Source organism: Athalia rosae, chromosome 1 (assembly GCF_917208135.1).
Source record: "Athalia rosae chromosome 1, iyAthRosa1.1, whole genome shotgun sequence".
Lineage (NCBI taxonomy): Eukaryota > Metazoa > Arthropoda > Insecta > Hymenoptera > Athaliidae > Athalia > Athalia rosae.
The window spans coordinates 25,468,535-25,484,409 of NC_064026.1; the positions used below are offsets into that span (position 1 = coordinate 25,468,535).

Consider the following 15,875-nt stretch of genomic DNA (forward strand, 5'->3'; position numbering starts at 1 on the left):
ATATGGTACAAAGTAATCCCATACGTCCGCAGCGAAACCTTTTGTTCCGTACAAAAGTTAAAGCAGTTACGGTAAATCCAGGTGTACAAATTCAAATAAATAGTATAATGTTACTACAGGTAATTCTGAATTTACTTAAACAAAATTTTTGTTCGATTGCATACATCAAACGTACACAGATATGTATTGAAGACGATGTACATACATTTACATGTAGAGATGTACATGATGCGTATATAGCTCCCCTAATATATGTTATGTATTACATATGGTGTTCATATTTTTACTTTTCCCTTAAATGGGAACTGGGCCCCCGCGAGTGTGCTGCTTTATAATACAGGCAATATCGAACTCTTTAATCGTGTTCTTTTTATACACGCTAACATTTCAATGGGAGTATTTTGTGAGTAATTACTTATGCTATGTACACTTATAAATTTATAAGAGTTTAATTATATGCAAAGGGCAACCGTTATAGGTGCAAATTTGCGGCCGGAGATACAAAGATGATTTTTAACAGATGAAAAAAAAGAACACTGAGTAAATGTTGATTTATCGTAATCGAGAATGTAAACATGATAAATCATACTTTTAAATTGCAGTCGACGGAATATTTTTCACATGTGAACCCGTCACTGGCACGTATTTATGGGCAGGCAATTCTCTAATTTCACGGCGGATAAGGTTTCTTTGTTCGTTTTTTTTTTTTTTTTTTTTTTTTGTTCATTTGAATTTAATTTCATTTTTTGGAGTCACTATTATAAGTAAAATTTGAGAACAGCGCGATGCCCAAACAATTCTTTCATCATGGTTTGAAATTATTACGCAACGTTATGAATACAGCGCAGTAGACAAATAATTATTATTTACACAAATCTTACATGTTAAATCCTACGTGTGGTAAAACATTTACCTAATCTTGACACTTAATTTTACTTTCATCATGTATAATACTGCAAATAATTATTTTTTAATAGCTTTTGAATAAATTGAAAGTGTATGCATACTTCTTTTTTTCGATTCTATTCATGACAAACAAATAATGATAGAAATGAAATGCCTCATATTAATTACATATGCAGGTATTTGTGTGGCTATTCGGTGTCAATTCAGCAGCATTGTCAGTTGTTGGAAATTGCAACCTACAATTGGAGCAAGCATAACTATAATTCCCGCGATCTATTGTCCCATTGCAGCACGGTTTAATTACATAATTTCAACAGCATGGGACGGGAATCAAAGAATGGTGATACAATTTTAAAGCTTTGTTGCTTCAGAGAGACTAGAAATAATTAGAAATGCAGAACAATGCGATACAGAGGAAGTATGCTAGTTTTTATTACAAGAGCACTTTGAGAAAACAACGCAAGGGCACTAGAATTTTTCGCTGACTATGCAACTAGACTATTAAAAATTCATTTACGTTGAAATTTTGTGGTATGTACGAGGAGTATATTCACGTATTTTACATAACTCTAAACTTTATATCCATGCAAAGTAGGTAAGCGAGAACGTAATGCCTTGGATTTGAAGCGAAATCAATGCAGGATGGTTATCATTGAGCCGGGTAAATGTTTGGAAATATCCGAACAAGCTAGTTATGCGGAATCAGAACTTAGGAGACTTGTTAATTAGAGACTAGTCTAATTGTAAATAAAATCTGGGCAGCTTGCAAGAGAAATGTTTATGTTCATTAAGGTGTTGTTACCTATTGTTGAAACAAAGAATAACAAATTGTTCAGAGTTTGCAATGGGTAAAACAACATGGTCCCGTTTCGAAATTTGCTGTGCTTGCAATAAAAATGTTTATGTTTATTCAAGTGTTGCCACCTATTATCGAAACGACGAGTAACAACTTGTTTGGAGCTTGCAATCGGTAAGGTCACAGGATTCATGTCCGAAATTTGCTCGTGAAGATAAAATTAATATGGATAGTAGGTAAAAAAGGTGTTGCAGCATAGATTGAAGTATTTCAATATTTAGTCTGAGTCAACTTTCTAGCAAAAGTAAAATTACGAAAATTATGAATAACAATATGAAAAACAAAAAACACATCGAAAATGCGACTTGATGTCACTTCGAAGATTCGCCTGGTAGATAACAATTCTGGAACTTCATCTTGACATTTGCAGTAAGTCGCAGAATTTGAATCGGGATATGAGAGAAATGATAAACAGATCTGAAACCCATCCTCGCTGCCCAATTGATTTATTTTCAGATCTGAAAAAATAATGGATTCATTCATGCATTTTATCTCGACTTTATATTACATAAAGCCCAGAGAATTCGATATTAGAGCACTTTTAGAATTTAGGATCAAAAGGTACGTTCAGATTCACGCGGTCAGCCATCTTGGAACGTAATAAAGCGACGACTAAACGAAGTTAGTGCAGTCAGCTGACCTGTCTTGTGATAGCGAACAGCTAGGCGAAATCTTTGCTGGGTGGGTTCACTTCAGTCCGTCGCACGTCTCCGTAAGTTTTATGAAGTTATTCTCAGTAATAATAGTGTGAGTTTGTGGAAAACTAAAGTTTCGAACTAGACACGGTTTCTGAATCTCTCGGATTATCATAATTCAATAAACAGACAGCTAATTCTTCCGATAAATACTTTGCTGCAGTAGTTATCGATCCCACCACTCTGCATACGCCATCGTTTTCGAGGCTGGATTCTTTTTTTTTTGCACTTTTCAATTTTCAAGAGGTTCTATCAATTTCCTACCTTGTACTTTGAGCAAGATACAGCACAATCATGTCTATTCTCTTTGCTAGTAGTTATCAGTTCATTTTGGATGACCAAGAATAATGATTTCTGCTAGTAGCAGACGGCGCTTTTCCCCGGGGGCTACGCCTACTTTTTAGATTTCGACTGCTCACGTGAATCTTTAGCTGATCCGCTCAAAACACACTCCAGCGTATAGCTCTACCACGTTTGATGAAATTTTGGTCTAAATACAAAATTAAAACTCCCATTCGTTCTCCGCACAACGTGAATTAATATCTAAGCATATCAAATTGCCATAAATTTATTATAAACTATTACAGTTGAGGTGGGAGTGGCCAAATATCAAACAAGCATAACAAATTTGATAACACCTTGGTTTAATAAAAGATTCAACAGTTTATGCAATAACTGCATTTTTGGTTTTCCTATATTTGATTCGCACTCGAAATGTTTTCAGCTGGAATTTTTGTCTGTTTATTCAATCGTAATATGGCACATGATTACATCTCTAAGGCTCGAATTGCCTATGCCTAATGATTCCAGATCAGCAATTGACTTTGCTGATTTTCTATTATTGAAAATATCTTCCAGGTAAGCAATAAAGAAAAGATGGCGAGCAAAGGTCTGTCAAAGGGTCGAGATGGGGAGAAGGAGTCCGAATATGGATACGTCTACGCAGTATCAGGTCCAGGTCAGTAAAATAAACATAGATTCTCTTAATCTTAATCTTGCACTGATTTAAATCCCCATTGAATCCATTTCAAAGTCTACCTCCATGATTAATAGATTACTTGATAATTTCCTGTAACCATCACTAAACTGAATTTATTTATTCAAATAAAATCATAGTTGTCACTGCTGAGAAAATGGCAGGATCAGCTATGTACGAGCTGGTACGTGTGGGTTACTACAAACTGGTAGGAGAAATTATTCGTTTGGAGGGAGACATGGCCACCATTCAGGTTTGCATTTGTACAAATTTCTTTCCATTTATTCTTTATTCATTTGCTGTTCTCTGTTTATTATTTTTGTTGTTTGAAGTTTAAAAAACCACTTCTGTCAAATCTTCAGCTATTTGTTATTTTCTTTTGTAGAATTTAACAACATTATAAGCTAATACACTAACCGATATTGTACAGGTATACGAGGAAACTAGCGGCGTGACTGTTGGAGACCCCATTGTTCGTACCGGTAAGCCTTTGTCCGTAGAATTGGGACCTGGTATCCTTGGAAGCATTTTTGACGGAATTCAGCGTCCTCTTAAGGACATCAACGAGCTTACGAGCTCTATCTACATCCCCAAAGGTGTAAACATGCCTGCCTTGTCACGTACGGCACAGTGGGAATTCAATCCCTTAAATATCAAAAAGGGTAGCCACATTACTGGAGGAGATTTGTATGGTATTGTCCACGAGAACACCCTAGTTAAGCACAAGATGATCCTTCCACCAAGAAGCAAGGGTACTGTAACATACATTGCACCTCCTGGCAACTACACTGTCAATGTAAGTGATTACATAACGGATGTATAAGTACAAATTGACAGATGTTTGACAAGGCAACCTTTACTTTTCCAGGATATCGTCCTTGAAACAGAGTTTGATGGAGAGAAGAACAAGTTCACCATGCTTCAAGTTTGGCCAGTACGTCAGCCACGTCCAGTTACTGAAAAATTACCAGCAAACCATCCTCTGTTGACTGGTCAACGCGTTCTGGATTCACTTTTCCCGTAAGCATTATCAATTCCCGTCATTTCAGAACTGAAAAACTGATATGCGCCTATCTACTAACATTTTATTATTTCAGATGTGTGCAAGGAGGTACCACTGCCATTCCTGGCGCTTTCGGGTGTGGTAAAACAGTAATTTCACAGGCTCTGTCGAAATACTCTAATTCGGACGTCATTATTTATGTTGGTTGTGGTGAACGTGGTAACGAAATGTCTGAAGTACTTCGTGATTTCCCTGAGTTGTCTGTCGAAATTGACGGTGTTACCGAATCCATCATGAAGCGTACTGCTCTCGTAGCCAATACATCCAACATGCCTGTCGCTGCCCGTGAGGCTTCTGTTTACACTGGTATGTACAATCCAAAGATCAAATGTGATAAACGAATATTCTACTCACATCCTTGATTTCTTATTCAGGTATTACACTATCCGAATACTTCAGAGATATGGGCTATAACGTATCTATGATGGCCGATTCTACCTCACGTTGGGCTGAAGCTCTTCGTGAAATTTCTGGTCGTTTGGCTGAAATGCCTGCCGATTCCGGCTACCCTGCGTACTTGGGAGCTCGATTGGCCAGTTTCTATGAGCGTGCTGGAAGGTAACCACTCGCGTGTTTCCATCAGGATCAAATATACATTTTTATTATATGTATTTTAGAGTGCAGTGTTTGGGTAATCCAGATCGTGAGGGTTCTGTCAGTATTGTAGGAGCCGTATCACCTCCTGGTGGAGATTTCTCAGACCCTGTGACCACTGCCACCTTGGGTATTGTGCAGGTAATGCAATTATTTGTATTTCTTTCGTAAAATAAAAAAATGGATTATGAAAAGAATGGAGAAGCTTACGATAAATTTGTTTTATGTGCTAGGTGTTCTGGGGTTTGGACAAAAAACTTGCTCAGCGAAAACACTTCCCGTCAATCAATTGGTTGATCTCTTACAGTAACTACATGCGAGCTTTGGATGACTTTTATGACAAAAACTTCCAGGAATTTGTTCCACTGAGAACAAAAGTAAAGGAAATCCTTCAGGAGGAAGAAGACTTATCAGAAATTGTGCAGCTTGTCGGTAAAGCTTCCCTTGCTGAAACTGATAAAATTACTCTTGAAGTTGCCAAGCTTCTTAAGGACGATTTCCTTCAACAGAACAGGTAACTTCTGAAACAATTCACGGATTATTTTTCTACTTCGACTTTATCTTTTGTTAGAACTAACTACAATGATCAACCAACTGTATCACTTTTCAATATAGTTACTCCGCATACGATCGTTTCTGCCCATTCTACAAGACGGTCGGCATGCTACGCAATATGATTGCATTCTACGATATGGCCAGGCATGCGGTAGAATCGACAGCTCAGTCAGACAACAAAATCACCTGGAATGTGATCCGTGATAGCATGGGCAACATTCTTTACCAACTCAGCTCTATGAAATTCAAGGTTTGCATTTTACATCTTCAGAGCAATATTTAATGCCTCATCTTGTTGAATAATGAGGAAAGATCTCCACATAATTATTAATGACGTGCTTGTTAACTTTATACTCGATTCTCAACCGTGTAGCTTTCAAAAATTTTATTCCGTGTGGTAGAATATACAATAGAAATTCAATGGTTTATTTGGTTATATAGGACCCAGTGAAGGACGGTGAAGCAAAGATAAGAGCAGACTTTGAACAACTGCACGAGGACATCCAACAAGCGTTCAGAAATCTAGAGGACTAAATATTCTTCCCACCACTCATTTTAACACTCTTTTGGTATTTAATCATTTAGGATTGTGGCTATTTAAAGGTGTTCCTATGTCATTCAAACTTGGTCGTTTTCGAATTTAAAACTGAAACCAGGGAGGGGCATTGCTGGTATTTGATAATTCCGCGAAATAATAAATATACGCTATCTAACCAGCGTAACGGTGAATTGTATAAACACTCAATGAGATAATTCTACTCAATGTATTTATAGGGTACATTTCATTATATCTAGAATAGCTGTCTTTTCTCCTTAGAGAAAATACTCTTTCGTACTGGACTTCAATCGAGACAATAAAAAGGAACCCCTTTAAATGAGAGCCAATAAATGACCTCATCGAAAATGTGTTTCCAATCGCGCGTAAGTTATTCCTATTTAGAGAATAAAAATAGCTTGTTTTCTGATTAGAATCATCCATTGGTACGCAGTTTTTTGCTACCTGCTCTAATGTATCTATACGATTTTTCGGTGATTAACGTCAAAGACAGGTAACTTGAACAGCTTAAAGGATTATTTTGATAATAAAACATAGCACGTGTACAATACAGAATTCCTTTTGAGGAAAACTCTCGACCCATCTGCTAGTGAAGGACGATAATATCATATTCGATCGAAAAACACATGGCCTTGGTGTTTGAATTAACGGATCCTGCGATGGCACGACAGTTTTCTAACAGAGGACACAATATGAAATCATGGAGTATTATTGTACCATATGTTATACACGTAATAGAATTAAACGTTAGGATAATAAAGTTATATTATATTAACGTTGAAGCGTTAAAATCATGTAGAAGTGTAAGATGCTAGTTTAAAAATGAGGTGCTGGGTTTACGTTATGAAAAACTTCATCTACACAGTATCCGAAATTCCAGCAGCTTCAGTACCATTTCCAATGTACGATATGTAAAGAATAAAAGTTATGCACAAAAAGCGAAAACCAATTAAAAGTTCAATTTCTAGGCCACACTGAATAGATGAGAAGGGTTTTTGAGAATATGCACATGAATTCCAACAAATAATTGACAAATTTTCATTCACTTTATTTGTAGTCTTATTTTTATATTCATTATAATAATCATATAACAATAACCCCGCTATATATACAATTAACAGTATATTACAATCACTTATTACAGGTTACATTCGTATTATGAGTTTTTCCGCGGAATTTAATCAAAAAAATATTGCTTTACATGACGTTGGTTTACACAACCGCTTCCCCAGTTACGGTCTTTTTGAAAATACGCCTATGGCGTACCAGAACTTATCGTTGTTAAGTTGTTGTTCGTAAAAAAGTATTAAGTATAAACAGTATTGACATAGTTTTGTATTTGTTATTATTGCTACTGTGACTGAAACTGAGGACACAGGTATGTGTTTTGGTTCGGAAAACCATCGATGGTACCATCCCTTCTGCTAATTTTCATGGAATTAGCATAAAGAAGTTGTTGAACTGATATTCTATGTAATATCGAAAACAGGCATTGATTTTTACAGCCTTTATTTACAATCCGCTTGCTCATCATGTAGCTGATTTTGCGTAGAAACATTACAGACTATGTAATAAATTAGTAACTGTTAGTAATCACGGTTCTGCACGGGTGGTTCCAAAAGTCTTATAGATCAGAATGTACACGTAGTGATGCACCGCCGGGGGCGAAGAATTGAAATATATTCAGGAGAACTATAAAATCTATAATCAACACTTTTCACATATTTCGACCGTATCAAACGAGCCGAAGTGGCCTACCAGCTTAACATAAATAACCAGAGAATCTGACTCTCATTCATCTCAAAAATAACAAACTGAATGAAGAGCAGCATATTTTTCAAGCACCAATTTCCACTTTGATTCCCCCCTCTGCCAATGTTCACGATAGACAAGATACCGAGGTGAGCATTTTAAAAAGGGCTGCATTCACAACGATACTTCTATAAACAAATCCTCTAGTATCTACGTTAAGCAATGCCTTAACAATATCTATGTACAGAAAAAAAATGATTTTATACAAATCAATTAAGGACTGAGATGAATAACGTCAGAACCAGTAGTAGGAGAAGTGATCTGTGATCTCAATTGAGCATTCTCACGCTTTAACTGTGTCACTAATTGCTTTAAGGCATTTATTTCATGTCGCAATTTTTCATTGTCACGTAAACACTGCCCCAAGCCTTGGTTAGCCGCTCGTAACTCGCTTATGTATTCACAGGCTTTTGCCAAAATTCCACCTTTACTCTATGAAGAATAAAACAACAATTTATAACCTCAATATGAACTATCTCGTAGGAAGTGATTTTGACAGACAATACATTTGTATATAGCATTCGAAACATACCTGCGTTTCGTAGTTTGCTTTTCCATCTCCACTTACATTGGCATTTCCATTTGCGGTGTTGTTACACTCTGGGATAATTTTACCGAGCTTTGCAATCCAGTTATTAATCTTATCTCGACGTCGGCGTTCAACTTCATTGTGCGTCGCTCTCCGTCTATCATCCCTCTGTAATATATCACCATCTGGTGATTACTTACAAATTCTTTTCCAATAAATAAATGTGTACGAACACAAATATGTACCTTTTTGAGTCCGGTTGTAACATTACGCGGTGTTTCAATTTGAACAGTAGCTCTAGGTGCAAGTGATCTGGATGTTTGAGCTGTGGTAAAGACTTCATTGGCATTTCCAATGACATAGAACTGTCCATTCAAAGGAGAAGTTAAAACCTGCACAGTATTGTTTGCCGACTGTGTTACAGGAAGCTCAATTTCATTTCCAGTATTTCCACCATTGACTTGTACTACTCTGTAAGCTAGCGCTTCTTGATAGCGTATTCCATCCTCTCCCACAGCTTCACCTATTATGCATAGATAAATCTATGTTTTAAGTAGTGAAATCTGACATCATTAACCAACATCGACAATTCAGACGTTTTTTTGTATCTCGAGAATATGACATTTGTAAAGTGTCAAACCAGATTTATTCATCCTAATCTGATGAATAAATCTGGTTTGTCCAGAATGGTTGTCAAATCATTGCTGTGAGGTTTGGCTGATAATAATTGATTTTTAAATTGCTGAAGATTGATTGTGCAGGAATGAAACGTCTCACGTTCGAAGCTGATTAAAAGTAAACATTCAGAAGAAACTTATGCATAACACTGTTACCAATGTAAGGGGAGTTAACGTTGGACAGTCAATGTTGGTTGGTTGAATAATTATCGCCCACCCTTCATAAGAATGAATAATATAAATACCTTCGCCGTCGCAATCAACAAATTCTGCCTCTTCGAGCACTAGGCCATTTTCGTCATCCTTGATCGCCGATCCGCTGAGAATAATGATTGATATTATTATCATTCCAGAGGCAGTAGAAAAGGGTATTTTTGATCATTTTTCATCAATCGGATTGATTATTACGTAGCGACAGATAGAGTGAAAAGAAACATAAATAAGGAAATGCGTGTGATCGAGTTTGCAGTGACCTTCACGAATCACTGGATCTGTTTCGATGATGGTAATTCAAATTGAAAGGTTGAAAGTTAATAAAATAATTACCTGACATCTTGTGGGTCAAGATGCTGCTCCAAAATATCCATTTTTTGCCACCAAAAAACGTTTGAATTTGTCAAAATTCACGTGAGCTGGTCACGGGACACGACAACGAGGTCATGTGGTGTACAAGATGGCTGAACGAAGCGCACGCAGATTGTACGTCACAATTATTGGAGTCAGTGAGGCTCCTGAGATAACAATTTCGTTGCATTCCGTTACTATGTTTCTAAACTCATGTTTTCAGCTACACATTTGGTATAATTCACTAAAGGTATAAGCGTATGGTTTGCTAGCCACAAGTATTCCTTTTCCCCCTTTTGACTTGATAAGGTAACTACTAACTTTATTTGGTCCTTGCCAGTCATCCGGAATCAGGATCCTGTAAAAAATTTCTAGTTTGGTTATGACGTCAGGTACCGCGAAATCAGTCGAATGCAGACGAAAATTTCCTCGAGGGGCTTTTAGAGGACCCGCTATTTGGAAGTGCGAATTATTGACATTGATACCTGGACAAATACAACCATTAGTGCGCTCTAAACGCATGCTATAAGTAATTATTTATTTCGAGTGAGAGATAAAGTTCTGCAAATCTATAATGACAAGGTGAGTAGCGTTGTTATGAAGGTTAGACGGACGATCCATGCTTTGGGAAAATTCGAAAACATTTCACTCATGATCATCACAAGTTTCTGAAAATAATTTACTTGTTCATCACCGATAGGTCGAAGATAGAATTAGGGGATGTCACACCTCACAATATAAAGCAGCTGAAACTACTCAACCAAGTAGTCTTCCCTGTCTCTTATAATGAGAAATTCTACAAAGACGTTTTGGAGGCTGGCGAACTTGCTAAACTTGCCTATTATAATGACATTGTGGTATGTAATCAATCTTGAATTATTGTTCATCTAATGAAAAGTCACATGTTTAAGTAGAACTACGTTATAAATATTTACTGTGGTTCGTAAACCATTATCATCAAAAGATACGATTCAACTGACACAAATTCAAGTTCACTATAATTGTCCTATTTTTACAACATCCGGCAATTCAAATTAATATGAACACGTTCTTTCAATCATATGCAGCCACAAATTCGTCATTCGAAATAATTTCAGGTTGGGGCTGTATGCTGTCGCCTAGATACATCTGAGAACTCACGCCGACTATATATAATGACTCTAGGGTGCTTATACCCTTATCGGCGTTTGGGTATTGGTACTGTTATGGTGCAGCATGTGTTGAACTATGTATCTAAAGATGGAAACTTTGATTCTATATTCCTGTGAGTTCTATTTCAATGATGCTATTGTTTAATTTGATGTTTGATTGTTACGTTTGGGACTGTTTTGTTAAGACAATTTATTGATTTATATTAAATATAGGCACGTCCAGGTCAACAATGAAGGAGCTATTGATTTTTACAAAAAATTTGGCTTTGAAGTAGTGGAAACTAAAAAACATTACTATAAACGCATTGAGCCAGCTGACGCACACGTCTTGCAAAAAACTTTACGCCCAGTAACGACTGCTAACCATCAAACAACCAGCCAATGAAAAATTAACTTCATCCATCAATATGCCATCATCTGTTTTCATCGTATAATGTTATCTGCTGTACAAATTGTCAATAAAGATTGTTCCTCGTAACCAATATAGTTTGAAAACCGGGCCCGAGACATATCATTGTCAATTTTGACATCAGATGGGTACTGTGGTTACTGGAGACTCGGATTTCAATTAGGAAGTCTGAGCATAATTCTAATATTCACTAGAAAACTCAAATATTTATTATTGCGGTAATAATGTGTACAACATGGATAAATTTCACTATTATACATACATACAAGTTATTGAATGTTACTTGATTGAGGGAAATACGCAGCTGATAATAAAACTTCGAGCTACTTTCAATAGATAACATATTATCTTGGGTAACTTCCTAGATAAAATAATCAGGATAAAATGTGTCTACCTGTTATTCATAAATCCAATGATCTGATGTAAACAAATAGGTAAATATCGTAAAAGAATCGAAACTAATTCCCGGTAATTTGAGTGCCGCGTTTGATAACTTGCTTTTTTCATGCAGCAAGTGCGTACATATTCAGCACATTTATAAAAAAAGAGATATTGATACACGGAGGTAGATGACTTAATCTGAGTATAATACAATTTTCTTAGGTCTTAAATCAGCAAGACAATACGCATTAATTATTACAGCAACCACAAGCATTTCAATGGTTATTGAATGAAGGACACCTTTCGAGTGGCCGCGAAAAATTTCAGCATATCTTTACAACTCCCGACATCTCAAACTCGCTTTTTCAATAAACTTATTTTCATCAAAGCAATATATATATAATGTCGGTATACAGAGTCTGCGAACTGGCAATATACTTAATTAATTTCAATTATTCCAGCAGTTACTTTTTATCAAACTAATTGTATTCCAGTAGCTCTTGTATTCTTCGCACACAAAGATGCGAGCCGTCCATTGCTTCCTTGGATACCTGTGAAGAAGAAATTTGGAATATTTTAGAAATATAACACATCTACAGTTTGCAGTGCACATATTTACCAGGCAAAAATTCAGGAATCCATGTGGTAAACCTGCTAATATGTCTAGTGTCACTGGATTTCCCAATCCTTTTAATTTTCGCGCGAACATAACACAATCATCTAAACAAGGGTCCAGTTCTATAGTCTGTCCGCAACAGAAAAATTCGTATGTGTATAATAATATCAGTCGAATAACCAGATCACATAATTTCAAGTGAGTCTTATGTAGATACTCACCACTACCCTAACAGGTGGAATTTGAGCCAACACGCTATCAGGTGCTAAGTATGGACTCAGATGCGGATCTCTGGGTACAGTGAAAACGAATTCTTCAGATGGACTTTTTACACTTTCAACATCTAAATATATTGACTTGCTCCCACCCAAACTCCAACCGAATAGTGACCATGATTTCTCAGGTGCGGATTCTTTTTTCTCCTTCAATTTGTCTTCGGTGGATGCACCAGCTAAATTTTCAGACGATTTATTTTTGTAGAGGTCCAAGAACTGTGTAATGTACTCTTGCGAACGAGTCTGCTCCTTTGCAGTAATTTTACTAGGAGTATTAGCATCTAAAGTAACTAGAATTATTGAAATTTTCTATTGACATTGCTTATGAAAAAAATTATTTTCCCGCCAATTAATACTTACCCTGTACAGCATCAGCTTCTGCAAGACTCACAGAGTTTAACGTAGAATCAGATGGAAACGAAGCTAATTTATGTTCTTCGTTAGTTTCATCGCCATTAGGACTGAGAGCAAGTGCTATAAGATCACTCTCGCTTACTTCTGCAAATGATTCTGTCTCTGATTTTTGGCCATCACCATTTTCGTCGTCCTTGTCTCTGGGAATTGAAATTATTCATCTCATCCATAATAGACAGCAAGTGATTCGTACAGTCAAACCTACGACAAAAACTTTCAATTACTCACCTTTGTAGCTGTTGAGTTTCACAAGAAGCATAAGCTTTCAAACATCTCATCATAAATCCAAATGGTAATAATGGATCGGTGAGACATAACAGACGTGCCGGAGAAGGTACAAACTCGACTAGAACTGGCACATACGCCATAAAAATTCCATCTGGCTTTCGTATATTAAACTCCAGACACTTTAGAGTAGCCCCTAAGGTTAGATTAGCTCCTGCAGAGTCTCCTGTAATAATTCCTAACCATAATTATCTCATGCGATTCATATTGTCGTCTTAATGATTTTTAACAAACATTGATATTTACATTCAGATATGTCTCTTAGACTTTTCTTACAAACAATTATCAGCTTTTCATAATATACCTGCAAGAATAATTTTTCTAGCTGAAGTCCCTAACATAGTTTTAGAATGTTTTAGGGCCCATGCGTAAGCGTAAAACACCTCTTCAAGAGCTCGAGGATAGGGTGCCTCTGGGGCCAAGCTGTAATCTATACTCAAAATTGGTATACCGAGTTGTACTGCCCAATCTCGTAAGTAAACCTCATGAGAACGTGAACTTTGAGCCACAAAACCACCACCGTGACAGTGAATTATTAATTCATCTGAAGCTGGCAATATAGATTCAACTCCTATTGAACCAATCTAAAGAAACAAGGGTATACACATACCCTTTGTTAACATTATTCTTAAATACATCTAATTTAAATACCAATATTTAAGTATTTCCATATTTTAGCGCTGCTATAAAGAAATCAAAAAATTATGCGTGTCGAAAGGGTTATATTTACCATTCCTTTTCTATGATGAGAGCTTAAAAGTCGCACAGATAGAGTTCTTTCACCTAAATGACTGCGAGGTACTGGAATGGAAACAGGTGTACCATTTTGGCATTGGAGAGTTAATTCCTCTGGAGGAATGGAAATCACCTGATTGACCGCGATTGTTGGCATCACCAACGCAGGCAACCGTAGGAATAAATCTGCAAAGTTTTAGACATTATAACCATCTGTCATTTTATGAATAATCAATAAAACAAATATTACTTACCTGATTCATTGAGTAACCAAAAATTCTTGCAGAAGTCAACATCAGCTTGTTGAGAAATATTTACTATGCGCCGTGCTCTTGCCTCTGGGTCAACTAAATATTTCAATAAATTGGCACACCTTCCAATCATTGTTCCATTGGAAAAATATATTTCACTAAACGAAGCCATGCCAGCTGATACAGTCTTCACTACTCGCTTCATGCTGTCACAAAACTGAAGAGACAAATTTCTTTATTATGAGCAGGTGGATTCAACCTTGAACGATTCAATAAGATTCTTGAAAAAAAAACAGTGTATCGTACAATGTAGATTTGTTTTCAACAAACCTGGAATCCCAAGCATCTGCCATAAAAACTGTATTGATTGATACTCTCGGTTCGATCTAAAAGCTCTTGAGGACTATGTCCCTCCGGAGTGAACAAGGATGGTCGATCATTTACCATTGTTGTGTTCCAAGAATAGAGGGTTTTTAAATGCTGAAGACAGGTACATAACGAAGCCAAGAGTTGAAGACAAGCTTCTACCTCTCTGAAAAGTAAAAACTTCGTTGAGAGTATGATTCGAAAAAAAGTTGCAGTGATACATAATTCATTAGCTCAGTTCAATACCTCATATAGTAAGTCTTACGGAAGAGTATGGAATCCCTTTGACAGCATAGTTGACGGCAAACACAAACAGAATGTAATATACACTTATCAACTACTGAGAGAAAACTTCTGTAGCCATTTCCCGGTGTTTTTGCATCAAAGTCGAACAATGGTGCTATCTTTGCTATCTCTCGATACAAAGGGCGAACCTGTTCTAGGTGATTTAGCATAGCTAGTAAAGCCTCATGCAATCGAATGCTAGCTTCGGTCTGATCATTTTCAAAATATTCTGCATTTGCCCGACATAGCTCACGCAAGGCACCCCAGTGCGGAGGTTCAAGCTCTGCAAATGGCTTAGCAAAATCATAGTCAAACGACATTTGGAATTAGCTACACAATACTTCAAATTAATTATGAAAAATAATTATTTGATTATTTTAAAGAGGATGGTTATTGGACTGTAAATCCTGAAACTTTTGCACTTAATTGGACGACTTTCTGTGAAGATGGACGGAATGATTTGAAGTAGTTGCGTTGAAACGATTCTCTTGTTATATCATGATATTATTAGTTATTTATTGACGGATATTAAACAGGCAGACGAACATTGCCCTCAGAGCAAAGTCGAATAGGTTAGAGTGAACAATGATTTGTTTAGCACCACGATATATATAAAAATAATAGACAAATCCGATTTGCAGTGGATTTGCACTACTTTTAGGTAACGTTATTGTAACAATCTATCTTCCATTATTCAGAAAACTTTCATCCGTCAATACACGTTTGACATTTGTCTACAGGCCGCCATATTGATTTAAAAGTCGCGCACGAGTGCAGGCATGTTCTGTTGATCAATGACAGTGAAAATCCTCGACCAACAGCTGTCATTGTTCGGAAGTGTTAGTATCCACAGTAGAAATTATCATGGCAAAAGGTCATTGATTTCTACATCAGTTAGAGATAAGACATATCTATTCACTTAAC

At 36.6% G+C, this 15,875-nt stretch overlaps 4 protein-coding genes and 1 long non-coding RNA gene across 10 annotated transcripts; 2 read left to right on the forward strand and 3 right to left on the reverse strand.

Moving 5' to 3' along the window:
• Nucleotides 1–1,958: 1,958 nt before the first annotated feature.
• On the reverse strand, nucleotides 1,959–3,049 carry LOC125501047. Its single transcript, XR_007278543.1, has 2 exons — nucleotides 2,722–3,049; nucleotides 1,959–2,220 (listed from the first exon to the last, which is right to left on the reverse strand). It is a non-coding gene; the product is annotated as an uncharacterized LOC125501047 (long non-coding RNA).
• LOC105692444 (V-type proton ATPase catalytic subunit A) lies at nucleotides 2,346–7,146 on the forward strand. 2 transcript variants are annotated; one of them, XM_012411657.3, is made up of 11 exons: nucleotides 2,346–2,474; nucleotides 3,316–3,415; nucleotides 3,574–3,686; nucleotides 3,864–4,229; nucleotides 4,302–4,453; nucleotides 4,531–4,802; nucleotides 4,871–5,054; nucleotides 5,114–5,231; nucleotides 5,324–5,604; nucleotides 5,706–5,895; nucleotides 6,087–7,146. In XM_012411657.3, exons 2-11 carry the CDS (start codon nucleotides 3,334–3,336, stop codon nucleotides 6,177–6,179), a joined length of 1,851 nt encoding a protein of 616 aa, XP_012267080.1. In that variant the 5' UTR covers nucleotides 2,346–2,474; nucleotides 3,316–3,333; the 3' UTR covers nucleotides 6,180–7,146. The 2 variants fall into 2 exon arrangements, with proteins under 2 accessions (XP_012267080.1, XP_048511331.1); XM_048655374.1 differs by lacking the exon at nucleotides 2,346–2,474 and adding an exon at nucleotides 2,491–2,509.
• A 79-nt stretch (nucleotides 7,147–7,225) lies between these two features.
• On the reverse strand, nucleotides 7,226–9,946 carry LOC105692445 (upstream stimulatory factor 1). The gene is made up of 5 exons (XM_012411660.3): nucleotides 9,766–9,946; nucleotides 9,465–9,538; nucleotides 8,788–9,065; nucleotides 8,546–8,710; nucleotides 7,226–8,445 (listed from the first exon to the last, which is right to left on the reverse strand). The coding sequence occupies exons 1-5, from the start codon at nucleotides 9,804–9,806 to the stop codon at nucleotides 8,227–8,229; spliced, it is 777 nt and encodes a 258-aa protein (XP_012267083.1). The 5' UTR covers nucleotides 9,807–9,946; the 3' UTR covers nucleotides 7,226–8,226.
• Nucleotides 9,947–9,950: 4 nt separating this feature from the next.
• LOC105692446 (probable N-acetyltransferase san) lies at nucleotides 9,951–11,412 on the forward strand. Of its 3 annotated transcripts, none has more exons than XM_048655576.1 (5): nucleotides 9,951–10,092; nucleotides 10,176–10,365; nucleotides 10,484–10,640; nucleotides 10,881–11,047; nucleotides 11,148–11,412. In XM_048655576.1, the coding sequence occupies exons 2-5, from the start codon at nucleotides 10,358–10,360 to the stop codon at nucleotides 11,317–11,319; spliced, it is 504 nt and encodes a 167-aa protein (XP_048511533.1). In that variant the 5' UTR covers nucleotides 9,951–10,092; nucleotides 10,176–10,357; the 3' UTR covers nucleotides 11,320–11,412. The 3 variants fall into 3 exon arrangements, with proteins under 3 accessions (XP_048511533.1, XP_048511536.1, XP_048511540.1); XM_048655579.1 differs by having other exon boundaries at nucleotides 9,958–10,092; nucleotides 10,159–10,365; XM_048655583.1 differs by having other exon boundaries at nucleotides 10,016–10,033; nucleotides 10,124–10,365.
• A 117-nt stretch (nucleotides 11,413–11,529) lies between these two features.
• LOC105692443 (hormone-sensitive lipase) lies at nucleotides 11,530–15,734 on the reverse strand. 3 transcript variants are annotated; one of them, XM_020856092.2, is made up of 10 exons: nucleotides 14,913–15,734; nucleotides 14,631–14,832; nucleotides 14,304–14,517; nucleotides 14,045–14,235; nucleotides 13,619–13,898; nucleotides 13,258–13,480; nucleotides 12,976–13,169; nucleotides 12,562–12,791; nucleotides 12,344–12,469; nucleotides 11,530–12,275 (listed from the first exon to the last, which is right to left on the reverse strand). In XM_020856092.2, the coding sequence occupies exons 1-10, from the start codon at nucleotides 15,269–15,271 to the stop codon at nucleotides 12,204–12,206; spliced, it is 2,091 nt and encodes a 696-aa protein (XP_020711751.2). In that variant the 5' UTR covers nucleotides 15,272–15,734; the 3' UTR covers nucleotides 11,530–12,203. The 3 variants fall into 3 exon arrangements, with proteins under 3 accessions (XP_020711751.2, XP_012267079.2, XP_012267078.2); XM_012411656.3 differs by having other exon boundaries at nucleotides 12,562–12,896; XM_012411655.3 differs by having other exon boundaries at nucleotides 12,562–12,905.
• Between the last annotated feature and the right edge of the window lie 141 nt (nucleotides 15,735–15,875).

What these genes read in the sequence shown, in the direction of transcription:
- LOC105692444 (XM_012411657.3), top strand. Translation starts at nt 3,334, where the DNA reads ATGGCGAGCAAAGGTCTGTCAAAGGGTCGAGATGGGGAGAAGGAGTCC. An exon ending in CTACGCAGTATCAGGTCCAG is followed by an intron (nt 3,416 to 3,573) that starts GTCAGTAAAATA and finishes ATAAAATCATAG; the next exon opens with TTGTCACTGCTGAGAAAATG. An exon ending in TGAGGCTTCTGTTTACACTG is followed by an intron (nt 4,803 to 4,870) that starts GTATGTACAATC and finishes TTTCTTATTCAG; the next exon opens with GTATTACACTATCCGAATAC.
- LOC105692445 (XM_012411660.3), bottom strand. Translation starts at nt 9,806, where the DNA reads ATGGATATTTTGGAGCAGCATCTTGACCCACAAGATGTCAG. An exon ending in TGTTGATTGCGACGGCGAAG is followed by an intron (nt 9,066 to 9,464) that starts GTATTTATATTA and finishes TATGCATAATAG; the next exon opens with GTGAAGCTGTGGGAGAGGAT. An exon ending in TTACAACCGGACTCAAAAAG is followed by an intron (nt 8,711 to 8,787) that starts GTACATATTTGT and finishes GATATATTACAG; the next exon opens with AGGGATGATAGACGGAGAGC.
- LOC105692446 (XM_048655576.1), top strand. An exon ending in CCTATTATAATGACATTGTG is followed by an intron (nt 10,641 to 10,880) that starts GTATGTAATCAA and finishes AAATAATTTCAG; the next exon opens with GTTGGGGCTGTATGCTGTCG. An exon ending in AACTTTGATTCTATATTCCT is followed by an intron (nt 11,048 to 11,147) that starts GTGAGTTCTATT and finishes TATTAAATATAG; the next exon opens with GCACGTCCAGGTCAACAATG.
- LOC105692443 (XM_012411655.3), bottom strand. Translation starts at nt 15,271, where the DNA reads ATGTCGTTTGACTATGATTTTGCTAAGCCATTTGCAGAGCTTGAACCT. An exon ending in GCAGATGCTTGGGATTCCAG is followed by an intron (nt 14,518 to 14,630) that starts GTTTGTTGAAAA and finishes TTGTCTCTTCAG; the next exon opens with TTTTGTGACAGCATGAAGCG. An exon ending in AGAAGCTGATGCTGTACAGG is followed by an intron (nt 12,906 to 12,975) that starts GTAAGTATTAAT and finishes CAATAATTCTAG; the next exon opens with TTACTTTAGATGCTAATACT.